The following is a 26,340-nucleotide window of genomic DNA, read 5'->3' as shown; positions in this document are numbered from 1 at the left end:
TCTGCTGAGGAAGTAAAAAGTTACGTTGGGTTTTTAGTATATCTCATACACATATCTTATTCTTTTAAGGAGCCCAGTTGTGTGTTTTGAAACTAGAAATTATCTGACAAGATAAATATATGTTGGTATTTTAAAAGAGTAGTCTTTAGTACGTATGCATTTGGGCTCATTTATCACCTCTTCCACGTTCTAGCTACAAGCAAATAAATCATTCCACTTCTCTAAGCTGCAGTTATCCTTTCTGTGAAATGGAGATGGAAATACTTAACTTGCTGGTGTTCTGGTTATGGTTTTTCAGTCAACAAAAATGACTATTGATTTGTGCACTTGTGTTGCAATGTTTCTTTCTGTTCTTTTCTTTTTAAATGCAACAGGCCGGCAATTGTAGTACTTCTCATGTCCATGGTTAACGAAAGGCAGCCGTTTGTACTGCGCTGTGCTGTTCTCTATTGTTTCCAGTGCTTCTTATATAAAAACCAAAAAGGACAAGGAGAAATCGTGTCAACGCTGCTGCCTTCCACTATCGATGGTAAAGAATTCACTTCTGATTCCTGTTTTAAAAAGTAAATAATTGTCTTTCCAGCTTTTAATGGTAAAATATATCGTAAATGATAAAGGACCCTGGGTGTAGTAGAGTATTTAAAATATGGCATTTCCTTGAATTTCCTTTAGAAATGTAGTGTTTAATTAAGGTAAAAATTGTCTGGAATATTACCATTATCAATTTGATACCTAAAGTATTCTAATATTTCTTCTGCATTTTTCTTCCAGCATCTTGTTTTGGTCATCTTTCATTTTGTTTTGAAAAGGAGACTTTCAAAAATGTTACTTAATACTACTAATTAACACATTTTTAGATAGTATTTTATACTGTTTTTCTGTGTGTGGAAAACATAATGAATGTTTCTGTTATTGTCATCTACCTTTCGTCTTTGTAGCAACAGGTAATTCAGTCTCGGCTGGTCAGTTATTATGCGGAGGTTTGTTTTCTACTGATTCACTTTCAAACTGGTGTGCTGCTGTGGCCCTTGCCCATGCTTTGCAAGAAAATGCCACCCAGAAAGAACAGTTGCTCAGGGTTCAACTTGCTACAAGTATCGGCAACCCTCCGGTTTCTTTATTGCAACAGTGCACCAACATCCTTTCACAGGTAAAGCCGCCAGCGAAACTTCTCTAAGAGTGTGGGGGAGGTATGTTTGGCTATATGTTTTTATGCCAGTGCTGTAAGAATTTAAGGGTGTTCTTAGTAGATGCAGATGAAAAAGGGAAGAGGCAAAGACTTATCTGCTTATTAGCTCATTATAACCAGAAATCGTTTTGTGGAGAAAAAGCCATAAATATTCTTACAAGAATAGTTTTGCCAAGTAGTTACTAAGGTCCGTGTCATGATGGAAACACATACTGTAGACAGAAAGGTGTTAATTGTTTTGTTTTCTTTTTCAATCCTCTGCAGCGTTCTTGCACGTCATTTTCTGCCTCTGCTCAGTCGCTTGACTCAGCTCAGTTTAAGAGAGGGAATAGAACAAAGTGGCTCGTAGCTATGTACCGCCCTCTCTCTCTTCCCAGAGCAATTGATCTTCCTTTCAGAAAATGATGCTAGAATACCAGCCCATTGCTTATATAGTTAACCTGCTTATATAGTTAATCCCTTGATGTTCGTGAGCTCTCATATTCTCAAAACCTCAAGGCATATAATTTACCTAGTAAGAAGAGAAAAGCATAATTTAAAATGTTTGCATTTCTTTAGGCTACTGATAAGAACAGTAGTCTTAAAATATGGATGCTAAGGCATTTAGGAATACACTTACTATTAGATGATTTGTCCACAGGTGCCAGCCTTGTTGTTGAACAGTTCAAGTTCATGCTTTAGCAGCACATAAAAGCATCGACATTCATAGTTACTTGTGGGTAGCAAACATGTGGATAAGTCTAAATTGCTGTATCCACTGGAATTGTCTGACTCCCTCCCCATGATAATGTGCCATGTCCCCCTTAATTTTTAATTTTGCTACATTTATGGAATGGTTTTATTGTTAGCTTTAAAGAAACATCAGTGCCATTCATAGGAATTGATAAATGAAGCTTAAAAATTAACTGTGGCCCTGGCTGGGGGGCTCAGTTAGTCGAAGCATCATCCCGTACACCAGAAGGTTGTGGGTTCCATTTACAATCAGGGCGCATACCTAGGTTACAGATTTGATCCCTGATCGAGGTGCATATGGGAGGCAACCAACCGATGTTTCTGTCTCTCACACGTGTACAAGTTCTCTTTCTCTCTCCCCACCCCTTCTCTCTCTCTAAAATCAATAAAATCATATCCTTGGGGGAGGACTTAAAAAAAAATTAACTGTAAATGAAAAGGGAATTGAAAACTCCCTTTGTTCTTTAAAATTGCTTTACTTCCATTGAAAGTTTATTTTAGCTTTGATATATCATTTATTTCCTATTGTTTAAAAAAAAAAACTATCCAAAAAATTCATATTTTTACTTATTTAATACTTGGCGTTTTCATGTTGCTGTCAGTTGAAAACAGCTTTTTTAAGCCAAACAGTAATTAACTGTCTAACCACCATCACTACAGACTTCGCTCTAACATTGTAATCACAATTAATGCATAATGAGAAATCCGTAGATAGTGATGTCTTCCCACTTTTAATAGTCACAGTGCTATAAAATCACTCTTTCTCCTCTAAAATATATATGCATTGTTATATAATAAAAGATTAGAACTGTCCTGTGCCAAATTATTAGTTTGAGTTTGTAGAAACTGTATTAGAGGGATTTTTCTAGATTTAAATTTTTCTAAAGCAGTAATATTTATGAATAATTTTTAATGTATAATTTACAGGGTGATAAGATCGACAGACGGGTATGTATCATCTGTGTAAACTTAGGCATTTTCCTCTTACAGCAAGGCTTTTCTTTGTCTTGGGTTTGCCGATTGTTTTTTAACTGCTTGTTTGAAGTTATACTCTACTCACACTTTTATGTGCCAATAAGTTGATCTCTGTCCTAAGTGGCTCTCCAGTGTTTCTCCTTGGGATATTGTAGTGGTTTTTCTAAGAACTGTGGGAATGACATTCTGAAGCTATACTGTGCTTCCTCCGGGGACGCTAACACTTTCAGAAATTACTTGGTTTTGGCTTTTGGTGGTTTTTTCTGTTTTTTCACCCAAGCTTGCTTCTTTATTTCCCCTGAAACTATTTCAAAGGTACTAAAATCTAGGATTAAAAATTTTGCCTTTAGTTAATCAGTATATGAAAGAATGTTATGGTTTTTATATTAATTAGGTTATTGAAAATGTCCAGTAGTAGTAAGTATAATTTTGTAATTTGAAAGCTTTTAAATTAAACATTATGGGTTATTCTGGGTATAACCCATATACTACATCTACCATTGGGATTAGTTTATGATGTGTGTGTGCACAGGAGTGGGAAGGTGATTTGTTGGTTTTGATTTGTTTTGTTTTGTTTTGTTTTGTGGAATGTTTGGCAGAAAAAGGAATGTACCTTAATGTCCATATTTGGGCATACGTTCAGTTGTGTGGGTGCTAATAACTGAGATCCTGTTAGGAATTGTATCTTTGTGTATGAGCATGATTTAACATGTTAGTAACTCACATACAAACATATTTGACCTGCAGAATTTTTGACATTAGGTAAAGTATTTTATAAGTATACATGTCAGTCATTTAAGAGGGAATTTTTTGTAGGTGTAATTTACACAGAGTAAAATGCAGACCTGAAATGTTCAATCTGATGATTTTTGGTGGTTGAATATGTCTCTGTAACCACCACCCAAAACAAGATGTGTAACATATTCATAGTCCTAGAAAGTTCCATCATACCCCTTTCCTATTAATTCTCTATCCCCAGAGGCACCACTGGAAAAATGAATCTTATCATAATACTCTAGAATCTCACTTTAAAACTTTAACACTAGAAGTTTAAAGTGTTGGCTTTTCATACTTTTTATAAAGAATGGAAAAATACTAGACTTGAAATTCACAAAGTAGGAATAAGATATTTTTACTTAGAAAATATAATAGGGGAAACATAATAGCTTGTGTTAAAGATCAGATGATTCAGCTTCAGTTATTTTGTTTGTAGTTCTATTCCATCCTGTAAAATATGTGATTTCTAGTAACTAAACCCTCAGGATGCTCCAGAATTATAATTTCAATATCCATTTGTCTTTCCAAATATCTTCAGTGGTTCATACACTCTGGGGGCTTAGGAAGAGATATGTACTTTTACTTAAACCTGTAAACAAATATACAAATGTGTAAACATAAACAAAATGAATAGTTTTAGTCAGAAAGTAGGGTGTGGCTTTCTTTTGGCATTTATCTTGTAAAGCATTCATCAGATGATTGGAGAAAGTAATAACAAAGGATGTTTTGATAGCTTTTAATGCCCAATTTCTGATTTTATTTTCAAGGAATAGAGCAGCTTGAACAGGATTTTATTGGATTGATCTTATTTTTAACATTTTATGGTGATACACTGGAGAAGTACTATAGCATTTTTGCACTCGTTAGGAGGTGTTTGTGTTTTTTTCCATTTTGAAAAATTTAGAGAAATAGAAAATGGAGAGAGAATAATTGTTCCTCATTCTACTGCCCAAAGATAACTAGTGGTAAAATTTCCATCATTTTTTTCTGTACTGTTTATTTATAAGGCAGTGATCATATATTATTCCATTTTATGTTCTGCATTTTTTCCTACAGTTATCTGCCATGTTATTAAACACTAAATCAACACCACTTTTTGTGATTGTATAATATTTCACTAAATTGATATACTATAGGTTAGTTAACCATCTCCTTATTTTTGGACATTTAATTATCTCCCATTTTTCTGTTATATATCATGATTTGATGAACATCAGAATAATATAGTCTGCATAAAAGAGCATTATTACATAGTCCTCACTTTGCATGTTTCAGTATGCATGGGTTTCTGTTAACTCAGCAAAGCAAGGACTGCCTGTATTTCACTGAGGTAAAAAAAGAATTATCCCAGCAATTAATATTACTTTTTTCTTTTTTCAGTTTAAACTTTATTCTGCCATCTATTTTAAATTTGGAGCATTAGTTCTACCTTTAATATGCTAGTAGGTAGAGAGTCATAGAATTTCGGAGCTAGAAACTAGGATGATAACCGTTTACAACATTTGTGGAGCACTTACTGTGTGCCATGCACTGTTGTAAGTTCTTTACCTGTGTTGAATCATCTCCACAGCCCTGTGAGAGGTATTAACTCCTGCGCTTATTTAAGTGTGTGGACGAGAGGTAAGGTTTTATGGCTGCTGAGTTTTAGAACCAGGGTATAAATCCTGGTATCCTCTTAATGAAATCATTTAACCCAACTGCCTCTGTTTACTAAGTGAGGAAACTGGGGCCCACATGGCATATTGAGCTTGTGCAGTAGATTTGCTTCTTCCAGTTTCCAACTAAATGTCCTTTTTACTGTTACCGTACTGCCACTCTTAGAAATAAAACTTAAGTTCCCTAAAAATATATGTATGTCCTTTTGAAATGGGTAAGACATGATTTAGAAATCAAAATGATACAAAAAGGTATACAATAAAAAGTCTTGGCCCCACCCCTGTCCTAGTTCCCTGCCTCCTATTATTCAAATGATTTCCCAGGTAAAGGGCATTTCTTCTCTACTCTTCAAGTGCTTTTTATGCATATCCATTGTTCTGCACCTTGGATTTTTTTTCACTTAGTGTTATTTTACAGTCCCACTAGCAAAGCGAAATAAGATTGCAGTGTACTAGATTTTTAGATTATCTGTTTCCCCACCGTCAACAGCATGTTGTCAGACTTGTATTCTTGTCGATCTGATGAGTGATGAATGTTACCTTGTTGAGTTTTAATTTGCATTCCTCTTACTAAAAGGTTGAATCGCTTTCTATGTGTTTGCGTACCAGTGGAAGTTTTTCTGTGAACTCTTCTTTTTTATATTTCATCTGCCCGTTTTTCTTTTGGGTTGTTAATCCAATTTATTGTTTATAGGAACTTCATTTTATATTAAGGAATTCAGCCATTGTGTGTGATAACTTACAAATATATTTTTCCTGAGATGTCATTTATATTTTGACTTTGGTGTTTTGTTTTGGGTTTTTTTTTCTGTATCACTATTATTTTATTGTTATACTTAGAAAGGCCTTTCCTACTTCAAGATTTTAAGGAATTTTCCCATATTTTCATCTAATTTCTGGTTTAACTTTTTGCATTTAAATTTTTGTTCCATTTTCCTCAATGAACTATATGACGGAGGGATCCTCTGATCTTTTTCAGATAGCTAGCTAGTTGTCCCAACATTTTTTAAGTCCATCTGTAACCCACTGATGGTTATATGCTGGATGTATTCATGAATTAGTATCACTTCATTGCTCTTTTTTATCTTTTTACAGATTCCCTAGTTATTCTCGCTCGTTTATTTTTCTATATGAACTTGAGAACAAGGTTGTTTAGTTCCAGAGAAAAAAATTTATTGGTATTTTTATTTGGGTCACATTCATTTCATAAACTTTATTTTATAAATTAATAAAGAATATCTTCATGTCTTGAGTTTTCCTATCTAAACATGCATTCTTTCTATTGATTTATATCTACTTTTGTGCTCTTTAGGAGTGTTTTTAAATTTTCCTTGTTTAGGTTTTATATAGTTTTGATTAGGCTTTTCTTGTGTACTTTATGTTCTTTTGTAGCTGATGTGAAGGAGATGTTCCATTCTCTCTTAGTTATAGTTGACTTTGCTCCTCTTATCGTGCAGTTAGACCTCTAAGGACATACTTCTAGAAGATTCAAATTTAAATCTAGTTCCACATTTATTTACTCAGACATTAGAGGTATATTTGGCACCTACAAATGATATTACAAGTAATACTAAATTTTTTACATATAACCAGGGAACTCAATGAAACATTTGCATTTATGACTTGAATAATTAGTTGTAAGTTCTCTAAGGCACATCATCAATTGAGAATAAGTGTATATATTTTAACTTTTCAATTTACTTGGGTAACAGTAAGATATGTCGTGGGCACAGTAATGACTTAGAGGCAAGGAAAAATAATACAGCATGTAAATTCACGCAAATTAATGCTTACTTCCCAAATCATTTGAAGAGGTATCATTTGAATTTGTTTAAATATTAAGTATACTTGAAAATAGATTATAGAAAGGCCAAGATATTGACATCAAGATTCATTAAAATAGAACAGTCTGGGTGCTAGAAATTTTTCAAAACACAGTGATGGTTACTTTAAATTCATTCCTCTCTAGATCTTTGAATAATTGTACTTTGGATATTTTCTGAAATTACTCCCAAAGTGATGCATTAATGTGCTAATTTTTATTATTTTGTTTCAAACAAGTTTTGTCTTAAAAATATATAGGTTATATAATATAATATTGGCCGTGGCAATATTATCAGCGAACAGAATTTCCCACAAAGGAGATGTAAATGTGTTGTATCAGAATTTAGGGAACTGTAATTTTGATGGACATGCTAGTGTTCGGTATTGTTTAACTATACTTTGCAGCAGTTAGTGATTTTGGCACTTAGCTAACTTAAGTATTTTTCTCTTTCATTATGTGTGTGATTTCTGATTGTCTGGCATGTTGTCAGTGAGTTTGTAACATGGTTTGTTTATTTTCCTGTTAGAGAACACATTCTCTAATGGAACTTGACTAAATAATTCAGGAGATTATTTATTTGTATTTTTCTTGATTTTTTTAAAAGAGGTAAAATTTGTCCTTTTATTAGAAACTTGTTTTTAAAATTTTAATTGAAACATCAGAAATTTGCCTGGCAAATTATTTTTTTTGTAAAGTGAATTAGGATTGGTACTTTTTTTTTAAGCATCTACATCATACACTTCCTCCTTAGTAGACCAGGTTTTTCCACTAATAGTAATTTAGGTAACCTGATATATGCTTATGAACATGAACCAATTCTGATTTCTTCTCACTGTTCATTTTGGGAAGTCCAGCCCATAGAGGACACAAGAATGCACTCTCTCATTCAATTTTTTAAGTCTGGATTCCTGACACATCTTTTATAAGATGTTAAATATCTTTATACAAATGGGAAGGGATCTTAGGACAACTTTAAATTTGAAAAAACTAAAATGAGGTTTCTGCTGACTTATCTATTTCAGGGAAGCAAAATACAGACAAGAGTTGGATTACTAATGTTGCTTTGTACCTGGCTAAGTAACTGTCCCATTGCAGTAACGCATTTTCTTCACAACTCAGCCAATGTTCCATTTGTATCCTTTATATTGCTGTAAGATACATATAAGTATTTATCTGTTATCATTTTTATGTCTTCCTCTCAATTAGAGGTAACTCTGTGCCGAAAATATTTGAATTTTCTTTATGTGTTTTAACTTTTTAAACTGTTAAGGCAGTTATGGTGCTTGCTTAAGGGGGGGGGGGGGCGTGTGTGTGTGTGTGTGTGTGTGTGTGTGTGTGTGTGTGTGTGTGTGTTTGCTAGAACTGTATGTAGAATTTCTTATAGAAGCTCTTATATGAAATACATGTGAAATTCCAATTATAAAATAAAGTACTCTGGATATTGTGAACCATTAGTCTCCTTAACAAAAAGTTCAGCTTACAGGACAAATTGCAGAAAATCTTGGAGAGGAAGAGCAATTGGTCCAAGGCTTATGTGCCCTTCTGTTGGGCATTTCGATTTATTTCAATGATAACTCACTTGAGAACTATATGAAGTAAGTAAGGAGGAAACTGCTAGGGTAAAATGTCTTGCTAATGTCATTAAGAGAAAATGATAAATCTTTTTTGTGCCAAAGTATAATGTAGAACCAAGTTTTATGTTTCGTTATGACTTTTTCTTAAGCATCTCAATATGCTTATCTCTGTAGAGAGAAACTAAAACAACTAATAGAGAAGAGGATTGGCAAAGAGAATTTCATAGAGAAACTAGGATTTATTAGCAAACATGAGTTGTATTCCAGAGCATCTCAGAAACCCCAGCCCAACTTTCCCAGTCCAGAATACATGATATTTGATCATGAGTTTACAAAGCTGGTCAAAGAACTTGAAGGTAAGAAAAGAACATTTATGCTGGTATTCATGAGAAAGTACCTGTGATTATATTGTGTATGTTTATCCTGGACACGTGCAGACTTTATGATAAGCCTCAAAGTGGGGATTTTTCTAGCTTTTGGTATATAGTCTATTGAAGGACTTTTGGTCTTCAGTAAGATGGTAAAGATTAGTTCTTATTTCTGTGTAGTTAGGCCGTATGTTTTTACTGATTAAGTCTTAATAAAATAGTATTTTAAATATTTAAAATAAATTTTAAGTTAGCTTTCTTTTATAGGTGTGATAACTAAGGCTATTTATAAGTCCAGTGAAGAAGATAAAAAAGAAGAAGAAGAGAAGAAGACATTAGAACAGCATGACAGTATTGTGACTCACTACAAAAATGTGATTCGAGAGCAAGTACGTACTGATAAACTCTCTGCCATACTGGTACTTTTCAATATTTAGGGAAGATTTTTCCTGGCATTTCAAATGCAAGAGGATACAGAAAGTAAAAATCATTATTTTCCTAAATAATTCAGAAGCATCTGAGAGCTTCAAATGTTTTACGCTTTGTGCGGGATGTCCTGGATAAAGACATGAATCAGACATGTTTCCGTATCACAGTCTCATGGGGAGACAAACCTATAAATAGATGGTGTGACACATGGATTATAACATATTAAGCCTAGTGATAGAGATAAACAAAGCTGTATGACAGCACTGAGAGGCACCTAACTTAGCTAAGTAGGAGCAGAGGCTTGGAGAAAATAGAGAAGCCAAGTCCTAGAAGGATGCCTAGGAGAAAGCTAGGCAAAAGGAGAGAAGAGAAAGAGAGGCAGGAGTTGTAACTGGCATGTGCATAGAACACTTGGTGGCTGTATAAAGGAGAAGTTTGAGAGGCAAGGCTAGAGGGAGCCCAGGAAGGAGGTGGTTATGATGGGCTAGTGGAGAAAATTGGAGCCCTGATGATGGCCATAATGATAATAGCTGCCAGTTTTTCTTTATTGTTTCTAGGTGGTCCCTAAGCACATTTTAAACACTGTCTCATTTTGATTTTCACATCAGCCCTACAAAGTAGTTAATATCTTCAGTTTTCAATAAAGAGGGATCTGAGACAGAATTTAACCTTAGCCAGGGCCACTCACTGACTGGAGGAACAGAATTCAAATACATGTGTTACTGGGACTCTAAAGCTCATACTTTGTGGTATAGAGCCGACCTGGAAAATGTGGAAACTAAAGAAGATAAAACTGGCAGGACTAGGTAATGATTGGATGCAGGTGTGAGGGAGCAGAAAGGGTCAAATATGGTCCTTCCTGAGATTGCTGTCTTACACAACTGAGTAGCTGATACTGAGTTAGAACAAGAGAACAAGAAAGGGAGCTGATTTATTTGAGTGGAAATTATGAATTAAGTTGAAACTATGTTTTCAAAATCATCAATTGACATTTTCTTTGCAGGATACCAGAGAAGCTCCATATTTGCATTGTGTTGAGCACCTTTAATCTTCCGTTGTGTTCCTTAAAAATACCTTTCTTAGTTTTTTCTCTAATTTAATTCCTCATCCTGGTACCTTTATTGGAATCCTAGAAAGTGCTGTAGTATTACCTGGAAAGTGAGATTATTGATGTTGTTAAAATTCCAGTGTCATAAATTCCTGTACACTGTTGGCAGTTCATGTAGGACGCCTTCTGCCCCCTGCCACTGTGCACAGCCTGAGGCAGGTGTAGCAAGTACGAGCTTGGGTTGAGCCCTCTGAATGAGAACTGCCTGTGTGTTCTTTTCTTCCCCATAGTCTATATTGTTGAGATTGAAATTGTAAGAAAGAATAAAAATAGTAGTATATTTAACATTCAGTATAAGCCTTTCAGTTTATAAGCAAGTCAATAAATCAGAAGCAGCTTGGAATAATCCAAATTTGAATCATTAAACTACCCGTGGTTATTAGGATTTTTCATCCATATCTTAGTACAAATATGGAGTCATTTCCAGGTGGTAAAATGTAATGTCTTTAGAGCACTGGAAAATAAATACTTGGAATGTGATGCTATAGCCTACACTTGGACCTGATAAATATGGTTGATTTGGAAGAAAAAAAGAGGGATTTTACACAAGTACTATAATGACTCTTCTTTAGAAATGTTACTTTTAAATATTCTCACCATTTAAAATGCTATTTGGCAATTAGGCAACAAGCATGGAGAGCTATAAAATTTTTATATACACATTTGAGAATCCATCCTAAGAAAATTCTTCAAAATTCAGGAGTTATATGGACTAACATATTTATTGTAATAATATTTATCATTTAGAAAAATGGAAAGCAACCTCAGTATTGCTTTTGAATATAAATCATACTGTATCAACTCATTAGATATTAAGTATTAAAAATTATGATCATGAAACTGTTAGCAATATGGGGAAATTATGATTGAATAATAAGTGAATTAAAGGCTACAAAATGATATATGGACTGATTATGACAAGTTTAAAAACTTGTATTGGAAAAAAATTGAAAGAATATAAAGAAATAGATCAAGTTCCTACTAGTTATATTAGGGTGGTGAGAGTTGGAAGCTCTCTTTTCAGTCTTCTAAATGTTCTGTTACATGATTGTCATTAATGTCAACAGTAATATAAATGCATATGTATACATACATATGTTACCTTTCTTTTTTTAAAATATATTTTTATTGATTTCACAGAAAGGAAGGGAAAGGGAAGGAGAGAGAGAAATATCAATGATGAGAGAGAGTTGTTGATCGGCTGCCTCCTGCACGCCCCCTGTTGGGGATCAAGCCCGCAACCCTGGCATGTGCCCTGACCAGGCATCCTAGACCATAGGTCGCTGCTCAACCATTGAGTCACACCAGCCAGGCTCTACTACCTTTCTTAAATAGTTTAAATTTCTTAAATGGTTTGATGGACCGTAAGGTTTTTCAAATTGATCCTCCACCCCCAATAGTTGCAGTTAGGTTGCAGGGTGTACCATAGTGCTGATTAGTGGGGTTTTATGTTTTGCCTTGGTGCATATATTGATGTATTACTGCGTAATTATTGAATGGTGTTGGAAGTGTGGAGTACTTTAACATCCTGACCCAAAATAATCTCTGATTTTTAATTTTTCATCTTCTTAATGCTAATTGGTATGAATTTACAACACTTGAATTATATTTTGTTTCACAGGATCTGCAACTTGAGGAATTAAAGCAGCAGATTTCCACTTTAAAATGTCAAAATGAGCAGCTCCAGACAGCAGTCACACAGCAAATATCTCAGATTCAGCAACACAAAGATCAGTATAATCTTCTTAAAGTACAGCTAGGTACGTGAGCTGGCCATCACTATTGCATTGTCCCCAAGAGCTGGACAAAGTCAAACAGATTATTCTTGTAGACTAGTCTTTCTCTAATCTTAAATCAATCACTGTGACAAACATGTAAATCAGATTTTGAAGTTCAGCCTTCTTGCTACCTGTTTGATTTTCTGATCCATTGATTTTCAACCTTGGCTGCACATTAGAATCTCCTGAGTTTTTGTGTGGGGTTTTTTTTAAATAGCACCAGTACTTGTCAAATGGGTAGTAGATTTATCTAATCACTTTGTAAGTTATATAAAGGCCTAATCACTATGTTGTACACCTGAAACTAATACAATATTGTATGTCAACTGTAATTGAAAAATAAAAAAATTAATTAAAAAAGAAATAGCACCAATACTGAGACCCCACTGTATTTAATTTGTCAGGGTGGGGTCCAGGCATCAGTAATTATTATAAGCTCCTCCCCAGGTGATTCTAATGTATAGCCAGTTAAGAATGACTGATCTAACCTTTCCATTTCCTCATCTGCAAAGTTGAGCTGATAATAGCATCTGTGTCATCTGGGAATTAAGTGAAATAATATTAGTAAAATTCTAGTTTAGTGCCTGGCACATGGTAAGAGCTCAAGTTTTTGTAAATAGTATCATCCTATAGTGCTTATGATTGGAATTCTAGCTACTTAGAAATGTAATTTATTTATATCAAAGTGACTAAAATTTTCAGGGGAAAAATATCTCTTTTATTTCCTTTATTTATGACAATAATTTGTCAGTTATTTTAGTCCATATAGAAGGCTATTCCTTTGGGGAGATTTTTTTAAAGGATTTTATTTTCTCTTATATTGACAGAATTGGAATTGAAACTACTGTCATTCTTAATCTTAGATCACCAAACCATGAAGTTTAGTCTTAATAAACTATGCTGATTTTCCTCCCAGAAAACCTGAAACTATCATCAATTAACTATTTTTATCAAAACACTATTTTGCAAAAATTAAATTTGCTTACAAAAGTGCTTCCAAAGTAATTAAATTAAGCAAATTATATATTTATATTTGAGTCTTTTAATTCAAAATATGAAAAATTTAAGTTTTATGCTGGCTTTTCACATTTTATGCTTGTCTAATAGGAAAAGACAATCAGCATCAAGGTTCTCACAGTGATGGGGCTCAAATGAATGGCATTCAACCAGAAGAAATTGGTAGGTTGCGAGAAGAGATAAAAGAATTAAAAAGTAATCAGGAACTTTTACGAAGCCAATTGGCTGAAAAGGACTCTTTGATTGAAAAATTGGTAAGTAAATGTTAAAAACTTTTTTTTTTTTTTTAATTTGTTTAAAATATTACAGATGTCCCTTTTTCTCCCCAATGACCCGTTCCACCCCATCCCTTCTCCCTCCCCAGTCCCTCTCCACACCATTGTCCATGTCCTTGGGTTGTGCATATATACATATAAATTCTTTGTTACTCTCTCCCCCTCCACCCCCGCCCTCCTCCATCCCTCTGATATTCATCAGTCTCATCTATGCTTCCATGTCATTGAATCTATTCTGTTCATCAGTTTATTAAGTTCTTTAGATTCCACGTATAAGCGAGATCATGTGATATTTGTCTTTCGCTGCCTGGCTTATTTCACTTAGCATAATTTTCTCCAGGTCCATCATACTGTCCCAAAGGGTACGAGATTCTTCTTCTTTACAGCTGCGTAGTATTCCATGGTGTGAATGTCCCACAGCTTTCTCCCCCACTCACCTACTGATGGGCACTTGGGCTGTTTCCAGATCTTAGCTATTGTAAACTGTGCTGCTATGAACATCGGGGTGCATATATTCTTTCTGATGAATGTTTCAGGATTCTTAGGATACATTCCTAGGAGTGGAGTCACTAGGTCAAACAGCAGCTCCATTTCTAATTTTTTGAGGAACCTCCATACTGTTTTCCATAGTGGTAGCACCAGTCTGCATCCCCACCAGCAGTGTACTAGGGTCCCCTTTCCCCACACCCTCGCCAGCACATGTCGTTTGTTGATTTGTTGATGGCAGCCGTTCTGACAGGTGTGAAGTGATACCTCATTATGGTTTTAATTTGCATCTCTGATGATTAGCGACGTCGAGCATTTTCTCATGTGTCTCTTGGCCATCCGTATGTCCTCTTTGGAGAACTGTCTATTTAAATCCTTTGCCCATTTCTTAATTGGGTTGTTTGTCTTCCTCTTGCTGAGTACTATGAGTTCTTTGTACACTTTAGAAATTAGCCCCTTATCAGGTATGTCCTTGGCAAATATGTTTTCCGAGGCTGTGGGGTTCCTTTGTATTTTGAGGCTGTTTTCTTTTGCTGTGCAGAAGCTTTTTAGTTTGATGTAGTCCCATATGTTTATTTTTTCCTTTGTTTCTCTTGCCCTAGGAGATGTATCAGTGAAAAGTCCACTACGTGGGATGTCTGTGACTTTACTGCCTATGTTTTCTTCCAGGATTTTATGGTTTCGTGACTTACATTTAAGTCTTTTATCCATTTTGAGTTTATTTTTGTGTATGGTGAAAGTTGGTGGTCTAGTTTCATTCTTTTGCATGTATCTGTCCAATTTTCCCAGCACCACTTATTGAGGAGACTGTCTTTACTCCATTGGATACTCTTGCCTCCTTTTTCAAGTATTAACTGACCATAGTGGCGTGGGTCTATTTCTGGGGTCTCTGTTCTGTTCCATTGATCTATATGCCTGTTGTTGTACCAATACCAGGCCGTTTTGATTACAGTGGCTTTGTAATACAGTTTGAAGTCTGGTAATGTGATCCCTCCCACTCTGTTCTTTTTTCTCAAGATGGCTGCAGCTATTCGGGGTCTTTTTTGGTTCCATATAAATTTTGTAAAATGTTAAAAACTTTTAAAGAAGAGGTCAAGAGCAATCCTCATTATCCTGCTTGTTTATTTTTCTGGATCCCTGGAACCAAAGTATCATATTAAGGTTTTAGAATATGAACTGTGTCAGACTGTCTAAAGTTTCACTGCTTCCTAGCTAATTAAATTTAAGCAAAATTAATTTCTTTAAAATTATTTCCTGATCTATAAAATGGTGGTTTTAGTATCTATTTCATTGTTGTGAACATTAAATGAGATACTCAGTATAAAGCTCTTTTAATACGTGGAAATCACTCAAAAAATACTTGCTTTTATGTTCTTTCTCCATATGACATCAGGTAAGTGCTTAGATTTAATAAATTATTTGGTATAAGTATAAATTTTTTACCTATGAAAAAAATTTTAGACAATATGTGCTATCTTGAAATTTTACCAAAATTAAAATGGTGGGCCATGGCTGGGTGGCTCAGTTGGTTAGAGTGTTACCCTGTACGACAAAGGGTTGTGGGTTCGAATCCCTGTCAAATACATCTAGTTTGTGGGTTTAATCCCAGGTCGGGGCACATATGGGAGGCAACCAATCAATGTTTCTCTCTCACATCAATGTTTCTCCCTCCCTGTCTCTCAGGTGAGGATTTTAAAAAAGAAAAAAATTTAAATGTTGGTATGAAGTCTTCTGGTAAACATCTACAAGACAGCTTAAACAGGGGTGAGCAAAAGTAGGTTTACAGTTGTAATACAAATAAATAATACAAGAATAAACTTTCACATACAACTGTAAACCTACTTTTGCTAACCTCTGTATGTGTACAGTTCTGTTTTGTTTTTTTCCTGTCTCTTTAGACTGAATTTGTTTCATAGTTTATTTCTATGCTATTTATAGAAATCTTCCCAAGCATCCCTGGACGCAAATGAAGCAACAGCTTCAGCTAGAGATTCTGAACAAATTGCAGAATTAAAACAGGTAATTTTCCAGTTTGGTCCAAGTTCTGTTTTGTCTTGTTTTAATTGTAATAGAGTAACCAGCTTTCAGTTCCATTAATCTAGAGCTACTTCGGCAGGTGTAAGTAAAAACTGATAGTGACGGCAGCCATGTGCAAATCCAGAAGCTGTTGTAATTACACAATAATGGTATTTGCTGCTTATTGTGGTTTTTTATTTTTTAACGGTGATCTTTTTAACAAATCTCAGCATCTCACCAGATAATTTGTAGATTATCAGTGAACTAACCATTAAGAAAAATATAAGTATGTTTATAAGCTACAAATATGAATATATAAAATCTTATGCCTAATTCATATAGTATTGACCATGATAATTGCTTTGTTCAGTGTATTGGCTATTTAAACCTTTCTGTCCAGAAAAATAATGGTTTTTTGCATTGAAAAGAAAAAAAACAGGAGGTAAACTCATGTGTTTGCCCTGTAAATAGACAATTTCTTGATGACATTAATGCCATTTAAGGTTACACCTCAACTGTTTTTTCTCTCTTAGGAACTGGCAACACTGAAGTCTCAGGTAAACTCACAATCCATGGAGATCACCAAACTACAGACAGAAAAACAGGAGCTGTTGCAGAAAACAGAAGCATTTGTAAGTTAATTAATTTTTTTCTCCCGAAAAATAGTAAACACAAGGTTGAAATGTTTTTCAGCCACTGTGGAAAATAGGCAAATTTGTCAAAAAGTACCTTCCGTTTAGGTTAGTCACTAGCCAGAGTTCTAGTCACATCAGCTTCTTGTCCATGGCAGCAGCCATATTATAGTCAGGCTTATCAGATCGATTTAATCAGTTACTGGTTCATTTTGCTAGTATTTTATATTTCATCCTGTCTGTGTAACCTTCAGTCCAAGTTAGCAGGTTTACTGCTGGTATAAAATTTTCAAACAGCTTGTTGGCAACCTATGCAATTCACAGGGGTCAAGCCATTGGACAAGAAGACCATCCTAGATCCTCCGTGGATAACCACGTCTCTATTCCAGCTTCTACTGTGGCGGTTGATTGGTTCCATGAATCACACAAGCAATCTCTTTATAAATGGTTGTCCAGCCACATCCTTGATATTTCACCAGAACATGCCTTGTCATTTATTGCAATAGGCACAGGCTGAGAATTTTCTAAATCTTCAAGTGTTATTCCCTTTGGCTTAAAAATTCCTTCTTCAATTTATCTCTCCTCCACATTTAACTGTAAGCAGCAAGGAACGAGGTCATGCCTTTAACACTTTGCTTAGAAATCTCCTCAGCTAAATATCCATGTTCATCACTTACAAATTCTACTTTGCACAGACACAACCCAGCCAAGTTCTTTGCCACTTTATAACAAGAACTGCCTTTCCTCCACTTTTCTTATTTCCATCCTAGACCTCAACCAAAACCACCTTTAACATCCATATTTCTCCCAGCATTCTGTTCATGATGAATTTGTTTTCTCTAAGACCGTAAAAGCTTTCTCTACAGCTCTCCGTTTTCTTTCTGAGCCCTGACCAGAATTGCCTTTAATGACCAGTTTTCTGCCAACAGTCTCTTCAAAGCAATTTAGGCTTTGTCTACCATGCACCTCAGAACTCTTCTAGCCTCTACCAGTTCTGAAGCCCTTTACACACTGTTAGATATTTGCTATACCATCACCTCGCTTCCCAATATTTTGTAAGAAAAAGGCAGAGAAGGACTGAAAGATTGATTTAAGAATACTTCCTGTAGCACTTAAGAAAATACATTTCACCAGTTAATGGCGTCCAGCTCAATGTCCCCACCTGTCTCTCTCAGATAGAGATGATTGTGCCAACTAAACTCACAAGAGTTTTATGAGGAAAAGTCTTTGAAACATATTCCCTGCTATTAAATGCTCTCTTATAGCTATATTAGAGCTGTCTTGTTGATTGCTTTCCTGGTGTGAACTTGAGACACCATAACCCAGCCTTCCCCATCCTCTGCTGAGATTTGATGCCCCACCACTCTTGCTTCAGCCTTCGACTTCACTGTAGGAACAACTCATCTTTCTAGGAGAGTACTTTATTCATGTAAATATGTAAGGGAATTATATTTTCTATTATTGGAAATTTCAAAGTAGCAAGAACATTAAGTCATCTTTGGGATTTCATATTGATCATAACTTTAAAGAAACTGTTTTTCCCCTAATTTCTACTTTCAGGCACAGTCAGTTCCTGTACCAGGAGAGAGTGACACTGTAATAGCTGCAAAAACTACTGATATAGAGGGAAGACTGTCAGCATTATTACAAGAGACTAAAGAATTAAAGGTTGGTTTTGGTGCAGCTTTTATTTACTGCATATTATATGAAATGAACTCCAGGAAATTAGAGTTTATTTCATTTAATTTCTCAAATCCTTAGATTTATAAAGAAAGCTAATGGGGTGTGATGTTATCTGATAACCTTTCTATTCTGTTACTCAGGATGGCACAAATGAAGATTTTTTTAAATGCCTTTTCAAATAATTGTATCAAATATGTAAAATAAGAATGTATCACAATGTACTTTGAAAGTAAAAATCATTGAAAATTGTTTTCTTATCAATCTCTAATCACAATAAGAAACAGAACTACAAGTGTGGCTCAACCACAAGCCACTATGTAGGCTTTCTATCAGCTAAGGAGCAGTGAAATCCTGTGGCCTGCTGTGTGGCATAGAAATCAGAATAAGCAACATGAGGAAAGGAATGAAGTAATTGTAATAAAAGCAAAAGGCATGAAAGAAAAATGGAAAAAGGAAGATATGTGGTTGTGCCTTTTGGATTGTGGTCAAATTATTTTTTAGCCATTGGTTTTATTTGAAGCTATTTTTTTTCCCGGCTTTAATTGTATGTATGAAGTTGGGATGAAAGATTTCTTTAAAAACTTGAGTTCTAATTTTGATACTAACCAGGCTTCTGCTATGAAATGTTTTGTGTATTTATTCCTCTCATTATGTGAAATGGTATTATCTCTTGGGATTTATTGAGCAATAACTGATTAAAACTATTTTTTGGGTGTTAAACTCTAGTTTTCACAATATCCATCTTTGATGTGTAGCCTAACTTAAATTCTCATGATACTGGATGAGTGTCTGTGTGCTTTAAACCTCCTATCACCCTGGCCAGCTAGCTCGGTTGGTTAGAGCTTCGTCCTTATACACCAAGGTTATGGGTTCAATCCCTGGTCAGGACACATGCAAGAAGTAACCAGTGAATGCATAAATTAGTGGAACAACAAATCGATGTTTCTCTCTCTCCATCTCTCTCCCCCTTCCTCCCTCTCTGCTCCTCCCCCAACTCTAAAATCAATAATTAATTTATTTTTTTTTTAATTTCCTCCTATCCTCTCAAGCTCTACCCTTAAACTCCACAGGTTGGACAACAACAGTGATTTATCATAGAAAGAACCTATTTATTAAAAAAAACCTGAGAAGAATGAATACTAATTTTAGATTAGTGATTTTCACCTTTCTTTTTCTAGAATGAAATTAAAGCTCTGTCTGATGAAAGAACTGCTATTAAAGAGCAACTGGACTCATCTAATAGTACCATTGTCATTTTACAAAATGAGAAAAACCAGCTTGAGGTCAACATTACGGATTCTAAAAAAGAACAAGATGATCTCTTGGTGCTGTTGGCTGATCAGGATCAGAAAATACTGTCATTAAAGAATAAACTCAAGGAACTTGGTCATCCAGTAAGATTGAAATGTTTCCAAAAATGTTATATATGGTGTTTCTTTATAATGTACATTTAAAAATTATACTGTACCATGGAAATGTATCTATATTATGGGCATAGATATGTTGGTACATGAGTTCAGTGTTCTCTACACTGCTCACACGGTGCTCACCACATTTACTTAAGACACAGATTAGGCACAGTTTCCAGCATTTGTTAACTGTTCTCGTTTGGGCTTTGAGCTTAGGAAGTGAATTGGTTGCTCCTGTGATAACAGCTCTCACCGCCTAAACGTGCCATACTGTGTTGCCATCCGTCAGCAGGTTAACCTGGTGTATGTCTCACCCCATTAAAAATGACAAGGAGCCTTGAGTGTTAAATCGAGGAAGTGAGACAGTGTGTAGTCATGTGACCGCTGGAATGGAGCCGTCGCTGCGCTGAGTGTGAGGGGCTTCCTCGGTGTTGAATGTGTGCTTTCCGTTTAGGAGGAAGAGGAGGATGAACTTGAGTCCATAGACCAGGAGGATGACGACGACGATGACGACAGGAGCCAGGGCGACAACCAGCTTTAACGTTCCCAGGCGTGGCAGCAGCTGCATCGCGACTTTGAACGTGGAGTCTTGAAACAGTGCTTGGGTTTGCCTCCCCAGAAAATAAAACTTAAACTAAGTGGGAAACATTCACTAATGAGACTATCGATATATTTTTTAAATAATGCCACCCATGTTGAAAACCCTTAAAACTCTAACTTTATGCAGAACACACATCTTTTATTGAAATTCATCTGAATTGTCCCAAAATATACTTTTTAAAGAGCTCCAGACACCAAAAATATACCATTTTAGGGCATGTGGTGGCTGTGCTATTTGCCTTAGTTCATTGGTTGTTTACGTAAGTTCTGTATTTGTCTATTTTCACTTTTCAGAATTTGTGGCTTTAAGTACTAACATATTTGATTTAATGTGTATTCGAATCACTGTTTCTAAATTCAGTATTGGAGTTCTTAGCTCATGATTTCCTTTTAAAGAAATGAAGTTGCTTAAAGGCAAGGTAGCGTGGGCAGGAGGCGGGAGATAAGGCAGATCACCAGCCCTCCTCCAGGGCTCCTCCTGAGGAGCAGGACGGGGACCTGCGGTTTGGAGTGAGTGCCTTGACGGCTGGAGAGGCTGCGTTCGGACCTCAGCGAGGAAGCGGGATACTGACCGTGGTAAGGAAAGCTTTCTGAGAAACTCTTGCAACAGTGTGTTAGCATGTGGTTGGTTTTGGTTTTAAGCTAAATGTTAAAATACAAGTTAACCACTCATACAATTCAGATTTAGTATTGTTTGATTACCATAAAGCATATTATGTTCCTAGTTTTAAAAAGACACAAACTATGATTTATATAATTTATTGGCATTTTTGCTGCATAGGTTTAAGTCAGATAATAGATTTTTAAAAAGCAAATGAAGCAATGTGTCAAAATTTAATGTTTTCATAATAAAAATAGATATTATGGTCACTTAATCCCTGGTCATGGTTTCTTTTTCTTAAGATTTTGAGAGAAGTATTTTATTCTTAATAAAAGGTAAGGCAAGTGGAAGTGGAGTTCTTCTCTTACTAAAAGTACATTATTGTATCTGAATGCTAACGGCTTCCGATTCAGAACTAATGGTTAGGATTGCGTAAGGCTGGAGGGGACTCATTGGAGCAGAAGCAGAAGAGGTTGGAGAACAGTCTAGCATTGGAGTTCTTTGCAATGATGTTCCTTTAAACAGGTAGGTTTACTTAAAGGCAAGACAGCAGAAATTGGAGGACAAAATATATCATCTGGCTCCTGGCTTCGGGAGTCTTTTGAACAGTCCACTAAGGGACACAAAGTTTTGAAAGAGAAGATGTGTCTGCGTATTTGAAAAAGGAGATGGCTGTGTGTTACAGAGCACTTGTGAACGCAGCACCGTGCCCCTGTCCCCTCGCACCACTACCACCACCATCCTGCAGCCGTTGTCGTCACAGAACTACGTGGCTAAAGTTGACACCACATACTAATGACTTCATTTCAGGCTAACATTATAAGGATAAAGAAAATGGGTCAGGAGTAAGAATGAGACGTCCATAGATAATGGGATACCAAAGATCTCCAGACAGAAACATCTGCAAAATCAGTGATAGTTTGCCAAAGCTCAGTCAGTCGGGCTGGCCTGCAGGAGAGCAGACACGGGGAGGCCTCGAAGCCGCACAGTCTAGCCTGGAGCCCAAAGGGACATCATTCTAACCATAACAATAGTTTATTGCCTGGCTCACTCTGGAGTCTCCTAAACTGGTCTCTCTCCCCCTCCAATCTAGTGGTTGCCTCTCTACCACGCTCTCCCATCACCCTTCATACTCACCACAGGAGGCTTTCTAAACCACAGGTAGGAAGAGAGATTGTGGTGGCCTGATGTCCGGAGTCCTTAGCCAGGTGGATTAAGGCCCTTTGTGCTCTCTAGCTTTATCTCCCTTCAAGTATGTTTTAGAACCATCCCAAAGTACTTGCTGTTATGGCATGTATCCTGCTTTTTCAACTCTCACTTTGCTTTTGCACATGCTCTTTCCTCCACCCATTTGTCAGCCCTCTCGTTAAAGGCTGTCTTTCCTTGTATTAAGAGCTATAACAGTGGAGCAGTCATCATAAAGCATAAAACATTGGTCTTTATGATCTGAAATTTTATTCAAGAGTTTCACCTCTAGCACCTTGAGAATCATCACCCAGAGTTACTGTTAAAGGATACTAGTCTGAAATTGTGCTGATTAAAAAAGCAAACCCTTAAATGTAAAAGTTCTGTTGCAGCCAGGTCAGGGCCTCATAATGCTAAACTGTACTGTAACAGCACAATTATCCCATGAATATTGAGTGTACAGTGTGCTGGGTACTGCTGTAGACACGGGATATAGTAGTAAGTAAGACAAGAGTAAGCTAAGTCCCCATAATGACTCAGATTCTGGAGGAGTAACAAGTACAGAAGACAATGTCAGGTACTGTGTAGCTTCTGAAGGTGCTTGCAATTTATCCTGAGCTTGATGGGAAGCCAGAGGAGTGATTAGATCTGATTTCTGTTTCATAGATTATTCTCTTGATAATTATGTTGAGAATAGTCTAGGGCAGAGATTTTCAACCAGTATGCCACAAGAATTTTTAAAACATGCAATACCTGACTATTTAGTCAGGGGCACTGATCCCTTTTCCCTTAGGTTGTCAAAAAAATGACAACAGCCAACAAAATAATAGCCGTCTGGTGTGAATCAAAATTATACCTATTATTTTTTGTCAGATTGGCAAAAAACATTTTTTGGTGTGCCACAGAATTTTAGTGGTTAGTTTATGTGTGCCATGAGATGAAAAGTGTTGAAAATCTCTGGTCCAAGGGGAGGAGGCCAGGTAGGAGGAGGCTATTGCCATTGTCTAAGCAAAAGCAGACGTAGTCACACTGCATTGTAGGGATAGAAGTGTCTAAAGTAGTAGGGTCTGGGGTGTATTTTATAGGTAGAACTGAGGACTTGGTGAATTGTAAGTGTCTAGAGAGTAGGGGAGCAAGAGAGGTCAAGAGCAATGCCTGGGGAAAGGTAGTGCCACTTTGCTGAGTTGAAGAAGACAGGTGTGGGTTTGGGGTGGTGATCTGGAGTTGTGTTTTTAGGCCTGCTAAACCAGAGACCCAGTAGATACACTTCCAATAGGCAGGTGCATTTAGAAATTTGGAGCTCATTGGGGCTGGAAAAAACAGTATAAAGATGGTCTTTACCATCTTTAGTATAAAGACCATCTTTATAAACTAAGTTCTTACAGGGAGTGAGTGTAAAGAGAAGGCAGCCAAGAACTGAGCCTTTGGGCAACTCAGTTTTTAGTGGTGGGGGAGAAATCTTAAGCAATAATAAACGAACAATGAAATAATCTTTCCCAGAGCAAATTTGAGCCTTGGAATTAAGTGGAAAACTGAGAAAGCAATGACGTTTGAACTGATCTGCTACTGCAATTTTGGAAAATGAAAAAATTCTTTTTGCAACTGCTTAAATGAAACATTATTCAAGACTAGTTCTTTACTAGTGAATCTAATTACACCTGTTTTTTGAGAATTCTGCCCTGCCAACCGAATAGGGGATAAGTATTTCAAGAAAATGTTCATTTACAATTACATACCACTTTGAAACGTGTTTTAATGCAAGTTATTTTACCAAATTGCCCCTTTTGTGGATTTGCGAATTGCTTCTCTGCCAGAAACTCTGAAGTTATTCTTGCAGTTTTGTATGTCCACAACTCAGAAACTTAAAGATTTTCTATAACCTTTCAAAATGAAAACTAAGCCAAAGGGGAAACATTAAGGCGTGACACATATCTATCTTAAAATGTGGCTTCCCTTCTGCAAATTAACTCATTTTGTCTAGACATTGGTTTTTTCTATACCCACTCTAAGCAATTGTGACTAGTTGTTTTAGTTTCAAAAAGCTTTACACTTCAACCTTGCTACAATTACACATCGCTTTTGGTTTTGCTCATTACAAAAACATGAGATCACTTTGTAATTACATTTTCCACCTATGAGAATGTAAATACATGAATCTCTAATACCTGGTTTGGTAGTCTTTTTCCGGCTCTGGCTTTTAATTCTAGATTATCTAAATAAATTCTCTGAATCTAGTGGGGTATCTGTAGTAATAAAGCTTGCCATTTTGTGGCCCTTCAGTTTTCACCTCTCTGTGACATTTCATGCTCCTAATACTCCCGGCGAAACAGCTTGTTTTTGACCCAGAATGAGGCTGCATAAATAAAGCCTATAAAACAAAAAAAAGTAGGCAACTGTCCTGCAGCACAAAACGGTTAGCATGTTTCAAAATAGGATGAGATGAATAAAAACTTAAGTATTGCTTAGGTTTCTGTAGTCTTACAAATTACCTCAGATTTAGAGGCTTAAAACAACACATTTATGACCTCACAGTTTCTGAGTCAGGGCTCGCCCAGGTTGTTGGTAGAATTCATTCCCTTATAGCTGTAGAACTGAGGGCTTCAGTTTCTTGCTAGCAGTTGGCTGAAGTCTGCCCTCAGCAACTAGTGGTTACCCCTAGTTCCCTGCCATATGGGCTCCCTCAACAGGCTCACTCGCTTCATCAAGCAGCAAAGGGGATCTCTAGCCCATTCAGCCTGCTGGACTGAGTCATAAATATAATAGTATCATCACGGGAGTGACTTGCATGGCTGTACCATGTTATTCTGTTGGGTAGAAGCGAGTCAGGCCCTGTCTACACTTGGGAAGGAATGTCCCAAAGGCATGAAAACCCAGAGGTGGAGATCATGGGATGCCACATACTGTTCTTGAACCCCAATTCTCTCTCAGATGTTTTTGAAATACAGTGTATGGGCAGGGGCAGGTGCAATTGGAAGGGAGTAGTAAGTTTAACAGCAAATATTTGTGTTAAACTCCACCTTATTTAATTCTAGGCTTGGGTCCTTGCAAATGGAAAACTAAATAGGTCAAAGCAACTTCACATTGGTCAATATTTTAACAGTATGAAGCTACCAGCCACAACCTAGACGTTGGTGTCACCAATTTAAATCTTTGGGCCAGTCCTCTGAGCTTCATATCCACGTCATTGTCTCCCAGTTGGCATCAGAAAGGCACCTCGATGCAACATGTTAAAGACCCAGTTCATGTACCTCCCCTCGTGTTCCTAAGCCAAGTCCTCTTGTAGGCTTATCTCAGGGGAATTAACACCACCCTTTTATCCAATTGCACAAACAAGAAATCTTGGACTCATCCTTAGTATCTATCTCTCAATTTTAATTTTAATCCTCAAAAAGTTTTCACCTCTGACTTCCCAGCGAGTTAAAGCAGCCCCACCTGGGCTCTCCTGTTGCTTCTTCTATGGTAAGCCCTTCCTTGATTCACTGCCCCCAGCTTTAATAAACATACCCTCAAAATAAAAACAAAAAAATAAGACTAGAATAATTAGAGACAAGAGACATAGAAAACTCCTTTCAGATGTTTTGCTATAATGGGGATTAGAGAAATGGGACATAGCTGGAGTAGGGATGTGGGGTCAAGTGAGAGATTTTTAAAATAGAAATACTGTCCTGGTCGAGTGGCTCGGTTGCTCGGAGCATTGTCCCATCCACCAAATGTGGGTTCCGTTCCCAGCTGGGGAGCACACAGGAGGCAACCAGTCAATGCTTTTCTCTCACATTGATGTTTCTCTCTCTCCCCCCACCCACCCTTCCTCTCTGTAAAGAATCAATAAAACATATCCTTGGGTGAGGATTTTAAAAAAGGAAATAGTAAAGGCTGTGTGCGGATGGTGAGCAGCGAGGAGGGAGGGTTACAGTTGCTAAAGCATGTCCCTGAGTATCCAGACGAGCGGGCTCAGGCGCTGAGGCCAGGGGAAGGTGTGGGCCCAGCGTGGCGGGTGGACAGCAGTCCACAGCGGAGCGTGTGGGG

At 36.5% G+C, this 26,340-nt stretch overlaps 1 protein-coding gene across 2 annotated transcripts in view; it reads left to right on the top strand.

Moving 5' to 3' along the window:
- Nucleotides 1-21,366, top strand: part of USO1 (USO1 vesicle transport factor) — a 74,747-nt gene extending 53,381 nt beyond the window's left edge. The window contains exons 12-25 of one of the 2 annotated variants that reach the window (XM_016207549.2): nt 375-529; nt 939-1,150; nt 2,849-2,869; nt 8,176-8,286; nt 8,630-8,748; nt 8,902-9,083; nt 9,363-9,484; nt 12,254-12,392; nt 13,518-13,681; nt 16,127-16,207; nt 16,738-16,836; nt 18,397-18,504; nt 19,698-19,913; nt 20,383-21,366. In XM_016207549.2, the coding sequence (XP_016063035.1) occupies nt 375-529; nt 939-1,150; nt 2,849-2,869; nt 8,176-8,286; nt 8,630-8,748; nt 8,902-9,083; nt 9,363-9,484; nt 12,254-12,392; nt 13,518-13,681; nt 16,127-16,207; nt 16,738-16,836; nt 18,397-18,504; nt 19,698-19,913; nt 20,383-20,469 (1,816 nt within the window). In that variant the 3' untranslated portion in view covers nt 20,470-21,366. The remainder of the gene's footprint in view (nt 1-374; nt 530-938; nt 1,151-2,848; nt 2,870-8,175; nt 8,287-8,629; nt 8,749-8,901; nt 9,084-9,362; nt 9,485-12,253; nt 12,393-13,517; nt 13,682-16,126; nt 16,208-16,737; nt 16,837-18,396; nt 18,505-19,697; nt 19,914-20,382) is intronic. The other variant, XM_016207551.2, reaches the window with a different exon arrangement.
- Nucleotides 21,367-26,340: the final 4,974 nt, after the last annotated feature.

Source organism: Miniopterus natalensis, chromosome 1 (genome assembly GCF_054644295.1).
Source record: "Miniopterus natalensis isolate mMinNat1 chromosome 1, mMinNat1.hap1, whole genome shotgun sequence".
In the NCBI taxonomy this organism is placed as follows: Eukaryota; Metazoa; Chordata; class Mammalia; order Chiroptera; family Miniopteridae; genus Miniopterus; species Miniopterus natalensis.
The sequence above is the reverse complement of the archived record's forward strand: the minus strand, read 5'-3'. Positions and strand labels throughout refer to the sequence as shown.